Source organism: Haematobia irritans, chromosome 4, assembly GCF_050003625.1.
Source record: "Haematobia irritans isolate KBUSLIRL chromosome 4, ASM5000362v1, whole genome shotgun sequence".
Classification (NCBI taxonomy): Eukaryota; Metazoa; Arthropoda; class Insecta; order Diptera; family Muscidae; genus Haematobia; species Haematobia irritans.
Genome location: NC_134400.1, coordinates 80,231,709 through 80,257,619, shown reverse-complemented (window position 1 = coordinate 80,257,619; position 25,911 = coordinate 80,231,709). Strand labels below are relative to the sequence as shown.

At 32.4% G+C, this 25,911-nt stretch overlaps 1 protein-coding gene across 1 annotated transcript in view; it reads left to right on the top strand.

The window, feature by feature from the left end:
- Window positions 1–471: 471 nt before the first annotated feature.
- Window positions 472–25,911, top strand: part of Gr63a (Gustatory receptor 63a) — a 39,092-nt gene continuing 13,652 nt past the window's right edge. Inside the window, exons 1-2 of the mRNA XM_075306435.1 lie at window positions 472–735; window positions 17,392–17,541. Of these exons, the coding sequence (XP_075162550.1) occupies window positions 529–735; window positions 17,392–17,541 (357 nt within the window). The 5' untranslated portion in view covers window positions 472–528. The remainder of the gene's footprint in view (window positions 736–17,391; window positions 17,542–25,911) is intronic.

Sequence of the window (25,911 nt, the reverse complement as noted above, 5' to 3'; positions counted from 1 at the left end):
TCTACGCAGGCCTGAGACTTAAAGCGACAATGTTTTTGAAATTGTCTGCACCCCAAGCCCGATATATTTGCCTCGAAGTCAATAGCAAGTTGGATACAGTTTTTTAAGTGTAATCGAACGACTAATGCTAAGGTCAACATACCTAGAAACAGCCTACAACATTCAGGTCACTCAAGGAAACAGAGAACCTACACTCAAGTTTAAAAGAAAAGGAAACTGCATGGAGTGACCACTGTGTAGGTCAAATTTTACGCTTTCACTAGAGCTACTGAGTTTGCCACAACCACCCTTTCGAAGAGTTGAATAATGAATCGTTTACGTGGACATTGACAAACTTGAAGTAAATATCATCCATATTTAATATTTGTTTGAAATTTTCACTGGAAAGGAATATACGCCTATATTTTGTCCAGCAAGTAGTCAACCTGCTGAGGTAGTTTTTAGAGCAACCTACAGTTTACAGTCGCCATCTCGTCGGAGTAGTTATAAATTACGGAATAGTCAATCGAATCAAGTTCATTGTGAAAAATGGTTAGCCATTACAATCGAAAAAAGAAGAAGGATGCTGTGTTCCTGAATGTGAAGCCTACAATGAGCAACGTCGTAGCCGTTCGAAAATATTCGAATGGCATTATGGACCAAATGTACAATGGATTTGGCAAGCAGGTTTACCAAATGAATAAGGCTCGTCCATCAATTGCGACCATAAGTTCAACCAATCAGCACTTTGTTCCAGTAAGTTTGGCATTCAGGAAATGTGATTAGATTTTCAATCAATATCAATAACTTGACCCAACCGCAGTGATTTAAAATAGACAACTACATACATATTTAGGATAAATTTCCTGTAGTCTGTCACCATTTGGGAGAAGTTTGATGGTGTCTCTAAACTTGAACAGGCTTGAAACTAAAATATTGAGGATATTCATTTAGGGAAATGATATCGGTGAACAGATTTAAGTCTGGTGGGTAAAACAAGCCGCCTTGACTTCTTGGTATTGTGAATCACTAGTAATATCGGGTGAAAGGACTACTCAGCCACAATGATTTGTAAATTTCTAGGTCGGTACTAAGTTAATGTTTCACAGGAGGAAATCGCAACTGGTAGTGCAAAATAAGAATAAAGATACGACTCTCCAAAATTTAACATAACTTGAATATAATGATTTAAAGCATCAATTTAATAAGTTTACTTCTTTCCAAAAATCCGATCGGTGTGCTTCGAAACACGCCTATGGCATCGTTACAAGTGATGAATCGTGGATTTACGCGTGAGTCCCAATGTAAAAAGCAGTCGTGGTTCACAAGCACACGGACGAAACATACTGTTTTTCATATGTTTCGGTGTAAAAATTATATGTTGGAACTCAAATTTTAGCACATTATTTTTAAGTGTAAGCATATAAAGATAATACTAGCATAACATGTTTGCGACATATATGTTAATATGTTACAACATATTACGTTTGGGACTTAACATTTTTTTTAATATAATATGTGTGGATACAAACATATATTTATTCAGAAATTGTCTATAAGCATATATGTATGTGTTTACACTGAAAAAACAGTGAACCCTTTTCCATTGCAAAATGAACTAAACTGTAGTAATATTGACCATGATTTAGCCCTTAAGATTTTTTTCAACTTGTCTAGTTCATAATTCTCTTAAATTTTAGTTCATCTATAACATTGTAGTTTAGTTCATTTTTACAACACCATAAGATTTATATACCCCTACCAAGTTAAAAAATCAGTATTATTTTGGTTTACTTGCTTATTTTTTGGGAAACCCGGTAATAAAAATTGGTTAACAGTCTCATTAAAATGTCGACGACTAAACTATTTTTAAATCAATCATTCCACAGAACAGAGAAATTAAATAATTAAAGGAACAACAAACCGTTTTACTATTATGAAAATTTTCATATATTAAAATTAAACTTTCTTTAAGCAAAAGTACTTAATTATAAAAACTTATGATGAAAGTTCTTAATACAATGTTTTTTTGTGAATAAAAATTAAGACCACGTGGAACAGAGAGTAGTTCATTTGAACCCGTTGTTTGGACATTTTGACTTATCCTTTTTTTTATTCATCGTAGGTAATTTTTTCACATATCTTGCTGGAAAAAAAATGGGAACAATAATGAAAATTGTTAAAAATTAACACCATGTAATAAAATATAATTTTTAATTCTTCATTTTAGCTTGTAACTTACCATATTTGGGGGCATTTTATCAAATGGTGTAAGGAATTAAACTTTTCTTTGGAAAATTTGTACCTAAAACAATTAGAGAAATAATGAAGTATTCTAAATAAACTCATAAAACTGTGTTGTTATCGATGTGAAGGATATAATAAAAAAAATATTCTAGTTGAAAGAAAACCAAAGTTTTAATATAAAACTTACCAATTCTCTATTAAATTGTACGCTGAGGGAAACATAAAAAGTTGCCCAAATTTATTTGGATTACTCTGAAATTAAATATTTATTTTTTATATTAAATGTAATTATTAAATAGGTTTCCAAAAAATCTAATGAAAAAATAATAATATGCATAAAAAACAAAATATTCTTGATAACACTAGACAGTCATCATTCGTCAAAATGACGACACATAATTTCATTTTCGATTTAAAATGCATTTTAGTCTATTGGGAAATGGTAAATTTAAGTTATACTAATTCGTCCGTTTTATCAATATTTGTTTTATACTACTTAAAACCAAATTGAATAAGAAAATAAATTCAAGTTTGGTTCACTTTTTCGCTCACGATGAAAATTATAGCGTCTTGAAATGAGCCGTAGTCAAAATGACGAAGAATGACTTTAATGTACAAAAAATAAGGATGACTATCCAGGGTTAAAAGAAAGTTAAAGAATCCTTACCAATTCACTATTAAATTACAGGCAAAGGAGTACTAAAAATTTGTCCAAATTTTTAAGGGGTTATTTGTATTTTTACATTAAAATATTACATTGGTTTCCAAAAAATTTGATTAAAGAAATACTAAAATAAGGTATTAAAACCCTGTAATTTTGATGTTAAAAAGGCCGCAAAAACTAGTTGAAATAAAACCAATTTTTAAAAGAAAACTTACCAATTCTCTATTTGTTTAAATTTGTTCGAATCCATCTGGAGTTGCTCTGAAATTAAATATTGTTTTTACAACAAAGAAAAACATTAAACTGATTTCCAAAAAAAAAAAATAATTAACAAATAATAATGTACATAAAAAATATTCTTTTTAAAAGAAAGTCATATTAAAAAAATACTTACCAATTTATGAATAAACTATACGCTGAGATATAACAAAAATTTTCCAAATTCATCTGGAATTGAATATTAATTTTTTACATAGAATAATAAAAATTTCAATACACCTTCAATTTCAACATATTTTCCTAAATATTCTTAATAACTTTCTTCGAAACTACCGATAAAATATTAATAACTTTCATTTAAAAAGTTTAATAAACAAACACCAATATTGTCTCAAAAATCCTAAATATTCCATGCCTTTATATTCCCTTGTTGCATACCTACTTAAAAGATGCAACAGCCCACGCCAACGCCAAATATACAACTGAAGCATGCCAAACAAAACCAAGCAAAGCCAAAACATTCCTACAACAACAAAAACACATGTGCCTTTATTGAAAACAACACCTCATCTAGCCAAATAAACCATCCGCGAATAACAAACACACACAAACCACTAAATGAACAAAAATAAAAACAACCCCACGCTCACGTGTACACAACAAAACTCAAGTACCATCATCTTTACATTAATCACATTCCACTATGCCGATAAAGATCTCTGTACTATGCATTAGTTAATCGCATCTGCTGACAATTTACTCAAAGAATAATATTCGTAAAGACACACTAGTTTATGAACGATGAAACGTTTATCTTAAAATTTGCAAAATTTTCATGAAACGTTATCTACCATTTTTGACGAAAATGTCTATAAATTTAATTACATGTGAACTAAAAATATTTCATTGGGTAATTTTTTACCAACAATTATTAACTATAGGAATTGTCAGTAAGAAATTGCTATCCACTTTCAAGTTCATTTTTCGTATAAAAATATTTTCTCATACAAAAAAATCGTATAGTAAATTGCTCTTGTTATTTAGAAAATACTTTACATTTCAGAAGTAGTTTTATAGCATGTGAAACGAATTTTTAACTACCAGTTAAGAAATTTTTTAAGGAAATTTCCATCGTATTTTGTAGGCCATGAACTAAACGATTGCTACTTATAATTTGTAAAATTTCCTTTCGAGTAGTTAATTTTCGTTGAAGATACGAAAAATGAACTAAAATTCTGGAAAATTCTTGTAAAAAATTATTGTAAAAATCTTCTTAAATTTACGAGACACTTTTTTTTCTGTGTAAAAAAAATGGAAGTAACCAATTAACCCTTTCGACCCTAAAGTTGCCTGTGGGCAACTTTTTGTGTTTTGAGACTCACTGTCAGCGTTGTTTTTATTTTTGTTCATAAAACTGTAACGGAGTCGAAAGCTACAAGTGTTTTCTTCAAGTTGAATGAAAAATCAGCTAATTTGGTTGTCAATTAGCGAACATTTTTTCATTAATACGCACGTGCCTCAAGAAAAAAATATTTGCGAATTTAAAAAGAGGTTTTTATACATGTGACTTTTTTCAAAAATTACAACTAAAATGTTGAAAGTTTTTATTAAATATGTTGTAGTACATGTCAAATAAAATATTTCTGAAAGTCAAATCTTAGAATTGCAAAAAAACAACAGATGAGAAATTTTTAAAATTGAAAAGTTGCCTGTGGGCAACTTTGGGCAATTGTGGTAGTAAAATTACATATTTGTGGACATAAGACCTAGAGAAAAAACGTTTGAAAACCAATGATTTTGAACAAATTTTGAGCTTCGATATGGATGCCCCAGTGACGAGAAATGCGGCGATGATGTAGAAAACATATATGCAGTGCAGGAGGGAATTTGGAAGGAATCGTAAAAAGGGAAGAATCCATAGATATCTACCTTCTTGGCAACATACTAGTGGATTAGCAGGAATATTGTCGCTTTATAATACTTTGGTTTTTACACCGCCAGTTAAATTGACATGGGTTAAAAAAAAAAAACATTTTCGTGAGTAACGCGTGATTCACGCGAAGCCGTGAATGAAATTGAAACGAAATCTCGTGAATATGCGTGAACGGAACTAAACAAAAATGTGTGGCGAGTGAGCGTGAGTAAAACTCAAATTGTATTCGTGATTGTGAGTGAGTGAAATTTCTCCGAAATCATGCTCCCGATAAGAATTCACTTTCACGATCCATCTCACGCTTACAATCAAACTCACACGCTCAAGATAAAATTCACGTTCACGATAAAATTCATGTTCACGATAAAATTCACACTCACGGTAAAAGAGAGACACAAAAAGTCACAATCGCGAACAAATTCACGTTCCCGATTAAATTCAAGCTCACCGATTTTAATCACCTTTACTTATTTAATCACGCTTAAGATTTCAATAGCGTGAGTTACGAGAAATTTCGTGAATTACGAGAATTTTATTGAGTCACGAAAATTGTCGTGTTCCGAAAATATTCGTGAATCACGAGATCTGTCGTGAATTTCGAAAATTGTCGTGAATTGTGCGAAAGCGTGAGGCATAAACGTTCTTCATGTGTGAGCGTGCGCGAGTATGACTTTTCATTTCGTGAATTGGCGTGAGCTGGGTAGGAGCTCACACCACTTGGAGTGCGTGAGTACAAATATTTCTTCGTGAATATGTTTGAGCGTGAGTGAAATTCCACTCACGCGCGCATCTAAGTATATATTTACTGTAAAATAACAAAAAACTTTAAAAGAAATCCAATAAAACATAATACGTCTATCATTACAAAACAAACTATTTTGTAGTCACAATTGCCCAAAGTTGCCCACAGGCAACATTCTCTACCGCCTACACGAATGGGTGTGGCTACCCCAAATTTTGGCTAGACGATTCGTAAATGACTTCAGCATGATTAAAAGTAAAAAAAAAATTTAGCGATACGTATACAAATTCGGGGTCGAAAGGGTTAATGACTTAAAAATATATACACACAAAGAAAATTTCATTAAAAGTTTTTCTACCAGTGTATGCCTAAGGTGAAACATAAGTTGTTTGAACAATACAAACAAAACGTCGTTTCGATTAACGTCGTTAAATTCCGGAACCAATTACGACGTAAATCGAGGGATTACTGTAGACAATTATCCATCTAAGTTATATTTATATAGCATAGCTTGCGGCGTCCACGAGCCGATTAAATAAACTTTATTTAACAGAAACATACATTTAGTTGGGCACCGTGGAGCAGTGGTTGCTACGTCCGCCTTGCATGCCAAGGGTCGTGGGTTCGATCCGTGCTTCGACCGAACCCAAAAAATTTTTTTGTTTGTTTTTATACCCTCCACCGTAGGATGGGGGTATATTAACTTTGTCATTCCGTTTGTAACACATCGAAATATTGCTCTCAGACCCCATAAAGTACATATATTCTGGGTCGTGGTGAAATTCTGAGTCGATCTGGGCATGTCCGTCCGTCCGTCCGTCCGTCTGTTGAAATCACGCTAACTTCCGAACGAAAAAAGCTATCGACTTAAAATTTGGCACAAGTAGTTGTTATTAATGTAGGTCGGATGGGCCATATCGGTCCACTTTTACGTATAGCCCCCATATAAACGGACCCCCAAATTTGGCTTGCGAGGCCTCTAAGAGAAGCAAATTTCATCCGATCTGGCTGAAATTTGGTACATGGTGTTAGTATATGGTCTTAACAACCATGCAAAAATTGGTCCACATCTGTCCATAATTATATATAGCCCCCATATAAACCGATCCCCCGATTTGGCTTGTGGAGCCTCAAAGAGAAGCAAATTTCATCCGATCCGGCTGAAATTTGGTACATGATGTTGGTATATGGTCTCTAACAACCATGCAAAAAATGGTCCACATCGGTCCATAATTATATATAGTCCCCATATAAACCGATCCCCCGATTTGGCCTCCGGAGCCTCTTGGAAGACCAAAATCATCTGATTCAGTTGAAATTTGGTATGAGGTGTTAATATATGGTATATAACAACCATGCAGGAATTGGTTCCTATCATTCCATAATTATATATAGCCCCCATATAAACCGATCCCCAGATTTGACTTCCGGAGCCCCTTGGAAGAGCAAAAATCGTCCAATTCGGTTGAAATTTGGTACGTGGTGGTAGTATATGATATTTAATAACCATGCCAAAAGTGGTCCATATCAGTTCATAATCATATATAGCCCCTATATAAACCGATCCCGAGATTTGGTTTTGGAGCCTCTTGGAGGAGCAAATTTCATCCGAGTGAGTTGAAATTTGGTACATTGTGCTAGTATATGGCCGTTAACAACCATGCCTAACTAGGTCCATATCGGTCTATAGTTATATATAGCCCTCAGATAAATCGATCACCAATCACACAAAAATTGGTCCATATCAAGTTCATAATTGTATATAGCCCCCATATAAGCGACCCCCATATTTCAATTCGGGCTGTCTACGTACCGTGCAAAAAGTCCATATCGATTCGTAATTATTTGTAGACTTAACTATACATAACTTTTTGTCTAATATATACCACGTATGGACTAACTCACAATTTAGAAAACGATGTTAAGAAGGTTTAAGATACCACAACCCAAGTAATTCGATTGTGAATGACAGTCTTTCGTAGAAGTTTCTACACAATGCATGGTACATAAGATTCGGCCTGGCCGAACTTACGGCCGTATATACTTGTTTTTACTGAAACAAGTAAATTTTATTATTTCACACAAAAATTTAACTGAATGGAAATAAAATGGCTAAATTAAATTGATGAACATTTCTTCCTTTAGTTTCGAATACACTTTTTTCTGGGTGTAGATTTTGTAAAGTCTATCAAATTCTGTCCAAATCGAGTGATATTTAAATGTATGTATTTGGGACAAACCTTTATATATAGCACCCAACACATTTGACGGATGTGATATGGTATCGAAAATTTAGATCTACAAAGTGGTGCAGGGTATAATATAGTCGGCCCGCCCGACTTTAGACTTTCCTTGCTTGTTTTTTACATTGAATAATAAAAATTAAATTAGATACATATCTTCAAAACAATTTCAATACACTTTCCATTTCAGCATTTTTCCTAAATATTGAACGTTCTTAATAACTTTTTTCTAAGCTACCGATCACCACTTCGCCATCGTACATTCCATCGATAAAATATTAATAACTTTCATTGATTAGGGTTCAGTAAACAAAAACCAATATACACATAGCCCACAAAGTCTGCGTTCACTTCAATTTCGTTATTTATTTGTATAAAAACAAACAATATTGTTATAACAAAGCAAAAAATTTGTATGGTGAATTTATTATTTGTATCCGTTATTTCATAAATATGCAACAAAATGAAGATTCTTCTTCTGATATTAATGACAGCGCCATGTAATCGAATGAACGTTTGCAAACTGCTACCACAAAGTCTGCGTTCACTATATTTATTCAAAGTGTACCGCTACATTTTTGAGTTTTCTTTTCAGTTTTCAGTTTTCTTTTATTTTTTATTTTTGTTATTATATTTGATCGATTAGCGAGATAGTTTCCTCATTTAATTCACAAAAGTAGAACAATTACAAAAGGGAATTTTAGAGTAAAAAATTAGCGTTGACGAAGGCAAAACAATGATTAAATTATGCCAAAAAGACAAAAATTTTCGAATTATTAATAAAACTGTAGTTAGATCATGTTTATCTGTACAAAGAGTTATAAACAAATGTAAAGAAGCCGGCATTTGAACATCAAAACCCAGGTCTGATTGCCCGAAAGTGTTATCAATACACACGGATGAAAAAGACTGTTTTTCATATGTTTGGCTATAAACATTATATGTTTGGAACACAAATTTTTAAACACAATATTTTTGAGTGCAAGCATATAATGTTCATAAACTAGCATAACATGTTTGGGACATATATGTTAATATGTTAGAACATATTATGTTTGGGACATAAAATGTTTGTAAATATAATATGCTTGGATGCAAACATATATTAATTTAGAAATAGCCTATAAACATATATGTGTTTAGTAGCTTGGAGCGCTATTTAACAGGGAGCGATATTGAATTAAGTTGGTGGTTGTTGCTTGTTATTACAAAATTAACATTTTATTTTTCCTTGGGCAATTGTTCAGCTACTTCTTTGATCCTTACAAACTGTGTGGTCCGCTGTTCGAATCCCCGTCCGGCAAAAGGTAAAATTAAAATAAAAAAAAATCATAAAATTTAATAATTTCTTCTACAATGTTTGTATTACAGAAAAAGGTGCTAAGAACTAAAAAATCTCGTGGACGTGAGAAAGATGTCGGGGAATATACAATTGGGCAGAAACAAAATTTTGAGCATTCAGGTCGAAAACCTATGTTGTTAGCACCTATATTACCTGTTTATTTTCATAATTCATTATGATTGTAAATATATAAATAAATAAATAAAATTTTGAGCACAATATTGTTTGGGAGAATTTTTTTTAAGCATATAATATTTTTGGGTGCAAAATGCTTCCAAACATATTATATGTTCACATAAGAACATATAGTTTTTTGGAAGACAACATTATTGAATTTGGATGCAAAAATACAAAATGTTTGGAACTTAGACTAACCAAACATATATTGTTTAGACCAATATGCTTTCAAACATATTATATATTGGAAGAGATCAAACATATAAATGTTTGGGCAATACCCAAAAATGTATATGCTTGAAGCAAAATATGTTTGGGAGTATATGTTACAGAAGCGATTTTTTGTGAGCGTGCAGGAAGAGCATAAAATTTTTTAATATGGTGAAGGCTAATCCCAGGATAACCTCTTCCTAAATTGTGGAAAATGTTAAAGTGTCATTTAAAAAAAGTATTTCTGCAGAAACAGCAAGAAAAGTATTGCAAAAAGCTGGAATACTTTTCTTGAAAACCATACATATCGTTTGTTAACAGACAAAAACGCATAGAATTTGCTCAAAAATACATAAACAAGCCCCCAAAATTCTAGAAACAAGTTGTATTTTCAGACGAAAGCATGTTTTGTATATTTGGAATAAAGGGACGTCAAATTGTGTGAAAGGACGCAGGAACTGCGCTTGAAAAATAAAACGTGTTGGCACGGTGAAGCATGGCGGACGCAGTGTTATGGAGTGGGGGTGAATGGCGGCTTCTGGAGGGGGTCAATTGATATTTTTTGAACTGACGATGGACAAATACTGTCATTTAAACGTACTATTCCACAATTTAAGTCAAAGTGTCGAAAAACCTGACTTAGGAGAGACGTTTTGGTTCCAGCAGGATAACGATCCAAAGCATACTGCTGAGGTCGTAAGACTTTGACTTCCATATAATGTCCCAAAAAAGCTTAAAATACCCTCACAATCACCTGATCTTAACCTAATAAAAGGCCTGTGTGATCCACTGGAGAAAAGGATACGGGAACGCAATATTTCCACCAAGAAAACGTTACGCAGGACAATGTAAATGGAGCGGGCCCAAATAACAGGAGAGTAAACAGAAAAATTGGTAAATTCTATGCCAAACAGACTAAGTGAAGTTCTAAACCAACGAGGCTATCCCGTTTATATAGAAGTTTTAGAAGTTTTTACATATTTTTAATATTTTTATACAATTTTGTTTGACTGAACGCAGACTTTTTGGTTTCCCTTTTTAGTAGTTATGTTAATTAAATACCGTTATCTCCAATATAGTAATGAATTTCTTTGTGTTTTTTGTTTGCTTTCGTATTTAAGAGTTCAAATTAAATATATATGAAAAAATTTTTCTACTTTTTCGCATTTATGGTATGTTTTTTGTACATTGTATAAATAATAATATGATGAACGCAGGCTTTATGGGTTATGTGTATGTCTCAAAAAACCAAACTATTTCATACCTTTATATTCCATTGTTACATACCTGCAGAATGATGCAACAACCCACGCCAACGCCAACTATACAACTGAAGCATGCCAAACAAAACAATGCAAAGCCAAAATATTCCTACAACAACAAAAACCACATGTGCCTTCATTGAAAACAACACATCGCCCAGACAAGTTAAACATCCGCGAATAACAAACACATACACACACAAACCACTGAAAGAACAAAAATACAAACAACCCCACGCTCAGATATAGACAACATCCCCAGCACTCGCTACCATTTCTCATTATTACATTGTTCTCAATGCATACTCGCACTCTCAAACAATATTCAAGTAACATCATCTTTACATTAATCAAATTTCATTTTGCCGATGGATTCGCATCTGCTAATATTCGTAAAGGCACATCAGTTTATAACGATGAAACGTTTAACTTAAAATTAGCAAAAACTTCATGAAATGTTATCTACACATTTTTGACGAAAATGTTTATAAATTTAATTACATGTGAACTAAAAATATTTCATTGTGAAAAGTTGTACCAACTACTATTAACTACAGGAAGTGCCAGTAAGAAATTGTTATCCGCTTTCAAGTTCAATATTCGTAAAATAATATTTTCTCATACAAAAAAATCTTATAGTAAATTGCAACTATTTTTTAGAAAGTACTTTACATTTCACAAGTAGTAGTAGTATGACGAAAGAATTTTTAACTACCAGTTAAGAAAATTTTTAAGGAAATTTCCATCGTATTTTGTAGGCCATGAACTAAACGATTGCTACTTAAAATTTGTAAAATTTCCTCTCGATTAGTTAATTTTCGTTGAAGATATGAAAAATGAACTAAAATTCTGGAAAATTCTTGTAATGAATTATTATAAAACTCTGCTTACTTTTGTGTGTGTGTGTGATATACATAAATGGGAACCAAAGTTTCCATTCATGATTAGGAGGATCTTCCCAAAGGAATAAATGGTGGGAAGAGCCAGATCGCTAGAGAATCTATCTCAACATGTCAGAAACGATACTTCGTGTAGCCATATTTTATTGAGAATAAAAGTCATTAGCGTAGCTAGACAATTTTCCTAGGGGGGCTATAGCCCCCCTAGCTAAACATTTATAGACTGAACTTATAGGTTCAATTAATGTTTTATTTCATAAAATTGAATAAAAAATTAGACATCAAAATAACTCGACAATTAATTTATAATAAAGCAACTAAAAGTAGTTCCACACTTTCCCCAGCAAAAAAATTGTGAGTTGTTCTAGAGGCACAACATTAAAAATTCTTCCAAAAATGTCCTCAATTATTTTAACTACACAGGAATTTTTTAACTTCATTTTTTTCATATTTTAATGTGTAATTTTTTGTTTTCTTTTTTTTTCAAATAGTTTAAAAAAAGAGTACGAATAAATAAATTGGTACAAATTATTCAAATTTGCCACAAAACTGCTAAATCCATTATAGAAAAATTGATAATTTTGGAAATTATTCGAGAAAAAACGTTTCAAGCAAGCGTCAGAATGCATTAAAAAACATAAAAACAATATAAAAATTATTTATTTGGGAAAATATCACAAAATTTTTTTATTCACATTCAAAACACTGAAGAAGTGATGCAAATTCATTGCAACGGCTGTTGAAACGGTGGACATTTATCCTATGACAAGCTCATATTACATTAATTGCTTCTCCGCCAATTTTGCACCACTTCTAGACCCAAAAAGAACATTTTCACTACTTTTTGACAACGCTTTTTCGCAGCATTATTAAGATATTAATTTGTGAAAGAATAGTTTTAATATCAATTACTATTTTTTTAATTAAATTGACCAAACTAAATCAATCATAAGTTCAACCACAGCTTTATTTCATAAATATCTGATGTCAAACATTGCCATCGGCAACTGCTACCACAACCCAAGTAATTCGATTGTTCATGAAAGTCTTTAGCGGAACTTTGTGCGATTGTATATACTTGTTTAATTTTTATAAAAATTAAAAAAAAAAACTATTGACATTTATTGAAAAATGGAAAATCATAAATAGAGTTTCAAATTCTGGGGGGGGGCTAAAATTTTTCTGGGGGGGTCTAAGCCCCCTCCCCAGAGGCCTTCCTACGCTTATGATAAAAGTATAATCCGAACAAAACTGGTGCATTGCATTAAAATGGACAAATACATAAAAACAAATTAAACTTACCTAATTTGCTTCCACTGTTAACTCCTTGCAATTCATTAGGGCGGATTTTTCATTAGGTCCTCATAAAATTAGATACTGAAGTTCACTTTTGAGTTCTTCGCCGGATCCATGAAATTTTGTGTATTACATTAAATTAATCCATTCGACATAATATAAGCATATTCCTGGGATTATCAGAAATATTTTTTTAATGAGATCCATAGTAAATGCCGAAAAATAAGGCCTGGCAGAAAATTCGTCGTTATATTTTTCTATTTATATCCCCCGTCTTTAAATCTGGACGAAGAGACCAAGTGGAGAATTACCGGCCTATAGTTAAACTTAGTGTAATTCCAAAATTACTTGATAAACTTATAAACGATAAATTATTTTATTTATTGAAGAATTCAATTTCTACATGTCAACATGGTTTTTTTCATGGAAGATCGACAACTACAAATTTATGCTTATTTACTAATTTTTGTATAAACCATATTGAGAAAGGTTTGCAAGTTGATGTACTATATACAGACTTTAGGAAAGCCTTCGATAAAGTTCAATATCCTATTCTTATGAGAAAATTAAGTAGTTTGGGATTTCATTCCAGTCTACTTAAATGGCTTCATTCATATTTGACCGACAGAGTTCTTTATGTAAAATTAGAAAATTATTTTTCGACCCAAATTCATGTAAAATTAGGCATACCGCAAGGTAGTCATTTAGGCCCTTTGCTATTTTTATTGTTTATAAATGATTTACCTAAGATTTTCTCACACAGCTGTTGTCTTCTATATGCAGATGACCTAAAGGTATATAGAAGTATATCCCACATTGGCGACTGCGTAAGTTTTCAAAATGAAATAGCATGTCTTTTAAAGTGGTGTGATAATAATAATCTTCTCTTAAATTTTTTGAAATGCAATATTATTACATTTACCCGTAAGCGTTTTCCTATTATTTTTAACTACGCATATAACGATTCGGATATTTTTACTCGTGTTTCACCAGTTAAAGATCTGGGTGTATACTTTGATAGCGCTTTGACATTTCAATCCCATATTGATTTCATAGTTTCAAAGGCAAATTCCTTATTTGGATTTTTAAAACGAAACTCTAAAATGTTCGTCAATTTCGTAACTTTAAAAGTATTATATGAGCAATTAGTAAGATCTCATTTAGAGTATGGTTCTGTCATTTGGCACCCTTATTATGATGCTAGTATTCGGAGAATTGAAAAGATTCAAAAACGTTTTTCTAAATATGCGCTTAGGAGCCATTTCCCTCTTAATATGATGCCTGATTATTCAACCCGTTGCAAAATCCTAAATATTTTACCCTTAGAGGATAGAAGAAAAATGCAGAATGTATTATTTATCAAGGATATTTTAGATTCAAGAATCGATTCACAAGAACTGCTTTCGATTCTACCTATTCATGCCCCCTTGCGGTCATTGAGATATAACAACTTGTTAGAAGAACTGTTTCATAAAACTAATTATGGAATGAATGAGCCATTAAGTAGGTGTATACATTTATTCAATAATTTTTGCCATGATTTGGATGTTACTACTAATAGGTTTATATTTAAGAAGAAATTGTTCAAAATTTTGCAGGATAATAATGTATAAATTATTATTACCATTTATATTATATACATATATGTAATCTGTTAGAGCTAAGAGCCCGGTAGATGAAATAAATAAATAAATAAATAAATAAAGAGTGGTTAAAATTTCAAGGCCCGATGTTGATTTTAATAAAGCACAAACTATTTAGGAAATTATTGTAATTTTATTTTATTATGATATATTGGTATTACTCAATTATGTATGGAACAAAATGTCGGTCAAATGGGCGCCTTCACACCTTCATCCGATGGTCCAAATTTTCGATGACGCTGAGGCATAATGGAGGTTCTATGCCGTTAATGTGCCGAATTATCTCATCCTTTAGCTCTTGAATTATTGCTGACTTATCGACGTACACCTTTTCTTTCAAATAACCCCAAAGAAAAAAGTCCAACGGTGTCAAATCACATGATCTTGGCGGCCAATTGACATCGCCATTACGTGAGATAACACGGCCATTAAATTTGTTGCGCAAAAGAGCCATTGTTTCGTTAGCTGTGTGGCAAGTGGCACCGTCCTGCTGAAACCACATATCGTCCACATCCATATCTTCCAATTCTGGCCATAAAAAGTTCGTTATCATCTCACGATAGCGAACACCATTCACAGTAACTGCCTGACCGGCCTCATTTTGGAAAAAATACGGCCCGATGATGCCGCCAGCCCATAAACCGCACCAAACAGTCACTCTTTGTGGGTGCATTGGTTTTTCGACAATCACTCTTGGATTCTCATTCGCCCAAATGCGGCGATTCTGTTTATTGACGAATCCACTGAGGTGAAAATGTATCTCATCACTGAAGATGATTTTCTTCGAAAATTGATTATCCACTGTTGCCATTTCTTGGAACCATTCAATACGTTGTTGGATTGTGTATCTCTCCATGGTTCAAATTGAGTAAGTCTGAAATAGAGAAATGTCAAATAAAATTCGAAAAAAACTTGGCGTTTAGGTGTGGTTCACATTCAACATCGGCCCTTACAATTTAACCACCCTTTATAAACATATGTCTTTTCTCGACTTAAGAAATTTTAATATTGACATTTGAAAATATTCAATTTACATTCGGCTGTGGCAACCATATGTACATTATGATTACTAAATTACAGCCATGAAATTCTATTAAGGAAGGTTGTACCAACCAATTTCATGCAAACAATTTCAAAATAGATACATTTGGTTGCTACAACTATTTATCGTAAAACATGAAGGAAAATATGTTATAACAGTTGTCTAATGGTTGAGTAGATGAAAATATAGTTGAAAATAGAGAGAGTAGGTAGACACAAACGACTTATTGTTCCAAATATGGAATTTAAATTATTACAACCGATTCCCACCAATTCTATTCTCTGTGTGTGCATATGTTTATACGAAATTTCTAAATTAATATTTTTTGCATCTACACCCATTTATTTAAACAAATTTGATGTCTGAATAGTAATATGCTCTAACATCCCTACGGGAAATTGGCCCCTTGACGGACCTATCACAGGACTGGTACCGGAGATCCACTTTGTCGCAGTTTTTAAATAGTCAAAATTTAATGATTTCCACACTCGCTTGATATAAAAATCTAATTGAATCTACACATTTAGTGAAGTAGAATTACCAGAATAACCTATTGTTCAACATATTTCAAAAGTTTTTCATTTCTGGTGCGATTCGGATAACCAAACTGAAACAGATTCCTAAGAGTTTGTCCGAGACAGGTTCATGAGGACCTGTCTATGGAGTGCTACTACTAATGTCCCAGGACGTGTCCTTAGAAATGCGTCCAAGACGTGTCTTAAAGTGTAAATTTACCCCGTCAACGATAAACCCATGTTAAAGTGACCGGTCCCTTCCATACGTCTTGACCAGAACTAGGACTGGTCCATACACACCAGGGACTAGTCCTATACCGGTCCAGTAGTTGATCCATTTCCCGTAGGGATATTAACATTTTATACTGGTTTGCCAACTAAAAAACATGTTTTAAAAACATGAGTTTTTGCAGCGAAACATATGACAAAAAGCCTTTTTGGTCGGTGTGGGTGTAATAGTCCAAACAAAAATTCTTATTATCTGGTATAAATATAGATGAGCCCGTGCGAGTACAGTAGTCACTTTCCTTCAGGACACTTTAATGTCGACTTGTCATTGAAAGAAAATAAACACTTATTTGCCAATTGTCTTCCAAGAAATCAGGCAAAGGAGCCGACGAAGACGGTTTGATACTATTTTCAATTTCAGTTAAAAGTTAATTAAAGAAAAAATGTTCTTTGCTGTGTAACATAGACAAGCGAAAATCGCCTTTTAAAGTACAAAAAAAGATTAAAGACAATCGGTGCCAAAAATTCGGATTTATTTGCTATAAGGGGGAATTAAATTTTATTAGCTTTGAGTGTATGTTTAGTAAATGTGATATAAGAATGAACTGAAATTTCTAGTGAGTCAGAACTGCGGAGCTGCAACCTAAACTAACCAAACGCTTATTTGAAACAATCGTGCCTACATACTTAATCTACAGCCGTTGTAAACTATCAATGGTATTTATTTAAAATGGGTTTTTAATTTTTCAGAATGCATTTTACCAAAATGTTGCTCCAATCAAATGGTTCTTGTGCTTAATTGGGGTACTGCCAATGATACGTTCAGGTCCAGGTACCACAAGGTTTGCCGTTCGATCTCTACCTTTTGGCTACTGTGTGATAGTCTTCATTTGCTTGTCGGTAAGTACATGAGTCAAATATAATTCTATTTACAAGGATTTTTGTTTTAAGATAAAGTTAAACATCAACATAAACGGCAGTACAAAAACTTCTAAGCTGAGAAGTATAGCATTTGTACATTATTCTATAAATTTAAAAATGTTGGGGATTTTTATAACCTCCACCGTAAAATGACCAAAGATGCACAGTCGTTCCAAATTTCTCTTTTGGAAATAATTCTGCTACTTTTTAACAGATAAAGATATCAACATAATATTTTCTTTGTGTTGAGGTGATTTTCTCTACGTTTGCAAGTTTATGGGTCGCTAGTGCGTTCACGGACTGGACTTTGGGCGTTGAAGGTTAGTCACCTCGAGTGAATGACATTTTGTTTCAGCTTCCAAATTATGAACCAATTTCCATATGCGAATATCTCTACACATTTTGCTTCAAACATATATATATTGTTTGTATTGTTCAAACATATTATGTTTCACCTTAGGGCATACACTGGTAATAAAAAAGTTTAATGGAATATTCTTTGTGTGGGTATATTTGGTTACTTCCATAATTTTACCTCTAGAGTATGCTGCAATACTCTCTAGGTCTCTCTTTCTAAACACATATATGTTTATAGGCTATTTCCAAATTAATATATGTTTGCATCTAAGCATATTATATTTACAAACATTTTATGTCCCAAACATAATATGTTCTAACATATTAATATATATGTCCCAAACATGTTATGCTAGTTTATGCACTTAAAAATATTGTGTTAAAAATTTTGAGCTCCAAACATATAATTTTTACACCCAAACATATGAAAAACAGTCTTTTTCGTCCGTGTAATAGTTCGCGACATATGGCCCTTACAGTTTATTATTATTCCAGCATTTGGGACCTAGAAAATACCGAATTTTTGGCAATTTTTTCGGAAAAAGGTATTCTTTCCGTCGTTGCGAACTTCATATCGATGCCCTCATTCCAGAGTATGCTAAGTCGACTTAGCATTTTTTGATGGAGTTCGTTGTTTTTTATTCGGATTGATGTGAATTGCATCCTGTCAAAAGTTGGAATTTATTGGACACTTCCAAGCAAAAACTCTCATTACCCGGGAATCTTGTACACTGTTAGAAAAATATGTTTTTCATATGTTCCGATATAAACAAAATGTGTTTCGGGCACAATATTTAAACACAATATATTTAAGTGCAAACATATAATGTTCCTAAACAAACACTAAATGTTTGGGACACATATATTAATATGTTAGAATATATTATGTTTGGGGCATGAATGTTTCATAAAAATAATATGTGTGAATGTAAACATATATAAATTTACAAATTTCAAGTAAACATATATATGTTTTGATATTTTATTCAGAGAGCGACAGAGAGAGAGTATAGAGAAAGAAATAGAGATGGAAACCGGAAGGGTTGACGAAAGATATCAACATAACACGGCCAGAGAATCAAAAGTGATCTATTTGTGTATGTTGTTTCGGAAAACTGTTTTTTGATTTGAATATTAGAAATATTAGAGTAAAGAGAATAGACATTCGGAGCCAAGAGAATAGACATTTGAAAAAAAAAAACAGCATGTGTTTTCGCCTTGAGAGTAGCATTTTATGTATGTGTGGACATGTGTTTTGTTTATCATTTTGGCATTATGGGCACAATTTTTTTCTTGGTTCGTTAAAAGAAATCGGAACGTACAAGGAGTAAGTCAAAATATTCAAGCAAAGGAAATTAAAAAAAAAAATGGTGGAAAATATACAAAAATTAAAAAGGGATCTTTTTAGAGTTGGGACAGTAAAATGAAAAAAAGGATGAAATAGTGAAAAATTAAACAGTAAAATGTATAAGTAGTCCAAGAGGAGTTGATGGACACCTTCAAATATAAAATCGGGCATTAAGATCGAGTTTTGCAGCTAAAACAATTGAAAAAGTTTATTTTCTTTAAAATGAATTATTAAAGAAAAGTAAAAGGCATCACAGCGTCATTTTAGAGCGATAATGCCAACTTAATACCGGCCTTAAAGATTAAACTGAAATTAAGTACAAAACACGATAACTTTTAAATGCAATGGTGTTAAATGCTAGTAAAAAAATGTTCACGCCTAAATAAATTTATGTGCATATTATAAAATTATTTATGTATGTTTATACTCCACGTTCTTCTTTTGTTAGAGTTTTTGAGTTCCTTCCAAAATTTCAAACTTTTACACCAAAAACAGTTTTTTGTTACAAAATTGTTATTTTTGCAATAAAAAATAATATTTTTTCCAAAAGCTCAGTCCATTTCGTTTATATCAAGCACTGTTCTTTTCTGACTGCAAATCTTTAATAACCCACATTTTGAAGTTTCATTATAAACATGTAATATAGTATAAATATAAATGTGTAAATTAAAAAAAAAACAACAACAAAATGGTGTTCGGTCGGAGCAGGGATTGAACCCACGACCCTTGGCATGCAAGGCAGACATGCTAACCACTGCGGCCAACAAATATATGTTTTTGTTAAATAATGTTCTGTTTGCATGGGCTCGGGCGCTGCAAACTATGCTATATAAATGTAACTTATAACGATAATTGTCTACTGGTGACTATAACAGCAACGTAGCCCAGTGGATAGTATGTTGGCTTACAAACTGTATGGTCCTCGGTTCGAATCTCCGTCCAGGCGAAAGGTAAAATTTAAAAAATTATAAAATTGAATAATTTCTTCAACATTATTTGTATAACAGAAAAAGGCGCCAAGAACTAAAAAATTTCGTGGAATTGAAAATTATGTGAGGGAATGAGCACAATCTTCTTTGGGGAAAATTCTTCCAAGCATATAATATTTTTGGGCTGAAAATGCTTCCAAATATAGAATATGTTCACATAAGACAAACATATTAATGTTTTGGCAGTATCCAATAATATATGTGCTTCCTGCAAAATATGTTTGGAACATATGTTAGAGAAGCGATTTTTTTGAGGGTGTAATAAAGTATTTATTTAATATATAATATGGTATGGGTATGTATTTAAAACACAATTATTATGAAATATTTATGAAGAATACTCCTAAATGAAAAAACTTCAGAATTACCGTTACATTATACGACGTTCTCACCAAGCATGTTTTAGATGTTTTCCCTTTATAAGCATTTCAAAACAAAAAATCATGTTCTAAGCACAAGTTTTCCTCCAAAACACGTTAATTTTATAATGTAAACGCCCCTAATTTGGAATATGCTCTGACTGAACATACTCATTTTAAAATATACGTCAAAATATTAAAATAAATTTCATAGAAAAAATGAATAAAGAAAGGCTTTGCACGGACGACAAAGACTGTTTTTCATATGTTTGGGTATAAACATTATATGTTTGGAACTCAAATTTTTAAACACAATATTTTTGAGTGCAAACATATAATGTTCATAAACTAGCATAATATGTTTGGGACGTATATGTTAATATGTTAGAACATATTATGTTTGGGACATAAAATGTTTGTAAATATAATATGCTTGGATGGAAACATATATTAATTTAGAAATAGCCCATAAACATATATGTGTTTACAAAGAGAGACAAAGTGTATACTGGAAGTAAAATAATGAAAGTAACCAATTGGCGCATTACAAATATATATACACAAAGAAAATTTCATTAAATATAGGAAAAATACTATGTGTGAATATAAACAAGTATAAATTTACATATTATGAGTAAAAATATATATGTTGTGATATAAGACTTCGCCAAAAATTGTATATGCTTAAGTAAAATATTAAAATGAGTATTCGGAGAGAAAATTCATTCGGAACCAAGATAAAATATATTTGAAAAAAGAGCATGAGTTTTGTTTATCATTTTCGCATTACGGGCACAATTTTTTTGTTTCGTCAAAACAAATCGGAACGTAGGACGAGTAAGTCAAAATATTCAAACAAAGGTAATTAAAGGGATCTTCATAAAAACTAACGAAAGGGCACTATACACTGAACAAAAAGCATGTCCGGTTCCAAAGATTGTGTCTCCACTTTAACAATTTTGATATTGATTCGGAACCAAAGAAGCGGAGAATACAAGTAAGGATGCTTTTAAGACACAATTCTCTTTTAAATGGGGTTTTGTGTACTTCACTCTACGAAGCACATTTCAATTTTTCGCTTTTTAAGCTTTTTTTCATATGTTATAAAATGTCCGTTAAAAACAAGACTACCAGTAGAAATTATGCTATGTTTCAAGTAAAAAATGTCTTTAAAATAAAGTATTGAAAAACATATCCTATTTTTGAATGATTTTTACCTTGTAGTCAAGATGCAAAAATGCAACAAATTTAAAGACAGTTTCATTAATTTTAAAGAATTTTTCTGAATTATTAAAGTCAAGTTGACCTTAGTCCAAAATTTGTTCTTTCATGTTATGATACCCATTTTTAAGTCAAATCACTTAATTATAACAACAACACGACTTCATTGAAAGTATCGACCTTTGAAGATCTATAAAAACAAAGATTAGTTCCTCTTTATTAATGAGTAGTCCAAGAGGAGTTGACGGAGTTTTTCGAAAATAAAAGTGGGCATTGAGTTCGAGTTTTGCCGCTAAAATTATTTCTCATTTTAGCGGCAAAACCAGAATAATATTACAACTTTTTCCGGTAAATTGTATTATAACATGGTGGGGAAAGATCCAAAGCAACAATTGAATAAGTTTATTTTCTTTAAAAGAAATTATTAAAGAAAAGTAAAAGGGTAAACATGGCCATTTTAACGTGATAATACCAATTTATACCGGCCTTAAGAATTAAATTAAGTACAAAATTATTCGTTAATAAAAATTCATATTTATTTGTATTTCTAAATTAATGGTGTTACATGCTAGCAAACAATTGTTCACACCAAAATAAATGTATGTGCTGTTTTAAAATTACTGTTTAGAATTTAAATATAATGTGCTTTTGAATGGTTATCGTTAACCTTAGGATTCGATGGAAAAATATTTATATATACTCGACTTCACGTTCTTCTTTTGTGAGAGTTTTTGAATTTCTTCGAAAATTTTAAACTTGTATACAAAAACCTTTATTTGTTGCACAATTTTTATTATTGCAATAAAAAAAATAATAATTGATTTGAACTCAGTCCATTTCGTTTATATCAAGCACTTTTCTTTTCTGACTTTAAGTCTTTTATAAAACACACTTTACAATTTCGAAGTAAAAATTTAATATAATAGTATGTAATGCGGAACACCTTTTCGGGAACTTCCGAACGTATCTGGAATATATGTTAAAAAATATATAAAAAAAAAATGGTGTTGGTCGAAGCAGGGATCGAACCCAGGACCCCTGTCACGCAGAGCGGATGACCAACCACTGCTCCACGCTGTCAACAAATGTATGTTTAACAATGTTATGTTGTTAAACAATGTTATGTTTGCATCGGCTCGTGGGCGCCGCAAGCTATGCTATATAAATATAACTTATAACGATAATTATCTCTTGATGACCATAACAGCTACGTAGGCCAGTGGTTAGTGTGCTGGCTTACAAACTGTGTGGTCCGCTGTTCGAATCCCCGTCCGGCAAAAGGTAAAATTAAACAAGTATATACGGCCGTAAGTTCGGCCAGGCCGATGCTTATGTACCCTCCATCATGGATTGCATAGAAACTTCATCTAAACACTGCCATCCACAATCGAATTACTTAAGTTGCGGTAACGCTTGCCGATGGCAAGGTATCTTAAAACCTCCTAACACCATCTTCTAAAACGTATGTAAGTCCATACGTGGTATATATTAAATCAAACAAGTATATACAGCAGTAAGTTCGGCCGGGCCGAATCTTAAATACCCACCACCATGAATCAAATATTAGGGTTTCGTTTGAAATTTCAGGGGGGTTTGAGGACAGATCAAGCAGAACTGTTCAGCCAGAAGATAAATTTAAAGATTTTTACCTATGAAGACTATATCAGATTCTTAATTTATAAGAACGATTTTTGTTTGAGTTTTAGAGGAATCATTAACATCTCTTGTAAGTGTGCACGAAAATTATAAAATAACGTCTTGATTTGAAATCTTAAATCTGTAGATTTTCACCCGAAAAGTAAAATGTGAAAATTTTACATTGAGTTTCAAGCAATTTTCATGATCAGTGCGCCTTCTATAACCTCAAGAAGTGAAATCGGTCTGTATGGAGGCATTATTAAATGGACCGATAAAAACTTAATCCGATACACGTTTTTGTGAGCTTAAAATACCAGAATATTTACAATTTCAGGCAAATCGGATAAAAACTACGGCTTCTAGAAACCCAAGGAGTTAAATCGGGAGATCGTTCTTATGGGGGCTACATTAAAATATGGACCTATACTCACTGTTTTCAGCACACCTCTTTATGGCCCGAAAGTATCTCTAGATTTCCAATTTCAGACAAATTGGATAAAAACTACGGTTTCTATAAGACCAAGACCCCAAATCGAGAGGTCGGTTTATATGGGGACCTACCAACACATGGAACGTTTTTGGCACATCTCTTTATGGTTCTAAAATACCTCTAGATTTCGAATTTCAGGTAAATTGAATAAAAACTGCGGATTGTAGAAGCCCAACACCCAAATCGGGAGGTCGGTTTATATGGGGACCATACCAAAACATGGACCAATACTCACAATTTTTGGCACACGTATTTGTGGTCCTAAAATACCTCTAGATTTCCAATTTCAGACAAATTGGATAAAAACTACGGTTTCTATAAGCCCAAGACCCCAAATCGGGAGGTCGTTTTATATGGGGACCATACCAAAACATGGACCGATACTCAAAATTTTTGGCACACATATTTGTGGTCCTACAATACCTCTAGATTTCCAATTTCAGGTAAATTGAATAAAAACTGCGGTTTCTATAAGCCCAAGAAGTAAAATCGGGAGATCGGTTTATATGGGGGCTATACCAAAATAGGGACCGATACTCACAATTTTTGGCACACCTCTTTATGGTAATAAAATACCTCTAGATTTCAAATTTCATGCATATTGGATAAAAACTGCGATTTCTATAAGCCCAAGACCCCAAATCGGGTGGTCGGTTTATATGGGGACTATATCAAAACCTGGACCGATATAGCCCATCTTCGAACTTGACATGCCTGCAGACAAAAGACGAGTTTGTGCAAAATTTCAGCACGACTGCTTCATTATTGAAGACTGTAGCGTGATTACAACAGACAGACAGACAGACAGACGGACATCGTTATATCGTCTTAGAATTTCTCCCTGATCAAGAATATATATACTTTATATAGTCGGAAATCGATATTTCGATGTGTTACAAACGGAATGACAAACTTATTATACCCCCGTCACCATTCTATGGTGGTGGGTATAAAAAGATCGATCCAATACGTATATAATTCAGTTTGACAAAGTAGACATAAAATTTTTACAAAATTTTCTACAGAAATAAAATTTTAACAAAATTTTCTATAGAAATAAAATTTCCACAAAATTTTCTATAGAAATAAACATTTTGACAAAATTTTCTATAGAAAGACAATTTTGACAAAAATTTCTACAGAAATAAAATTTTAACAAAATTTTCTATAGAAATAAACTTTTGACAAAATTTTCTATAGAAATAAAATCTTGGTAGATTATTTTTGGTTCGAGTGGCAACCATAATTATGAACCGAATAAAATTTGAACAAAATTTTCTATAGAAATAAAATTTTGACAAAATTTTCTATAGAAATAAAATTTTGACAATGATGAAAATTTTAATATGAACCGAATCAAATTTTAAGAAAATTTTCTCTAGAAATAAAATTTTGACAAAATTTTCTATAGAAATAAAATTTTGGTAGATTATTTTTGGCTCTAGTGGCAACCATGATTATGAACCGATATGGACCAATTTTTGTGTGATTGGATCAATTTTGGTATGGTTGTTAGCGACCATATACTAACACCACGTGCCTAATTTGAACCGGATTGGATGAATTTTGCTCCTCCAAGAGGCTCCGGAGGTCAAATCTGGAGAATGTTTTATATGGGGGCTATATATAATTATGGACCGATATGGACCAATTCTGGCACGGTTGTTAAAGATCATATACTAACACCATGTTCCAAATTACAACCGGATTGGATGAAATTTGCTTCTCTTGGAGACTTCGCAAGCCAAATCTGGAGATTGGTTTATATGGGGTCTATATATAATTATGGACCGATGTGGACCAATTTTTGCATAGTTGTTAGAGACCATATACCAACACCATGTACCAAATTTCAGCCGGATCGGATGAAATGTGCTTCTCTTAGAGGCTCCACAAGCCAAATCTGGGGATCGGTTTATATGGGGGCTATATATAATTAAGGACCGA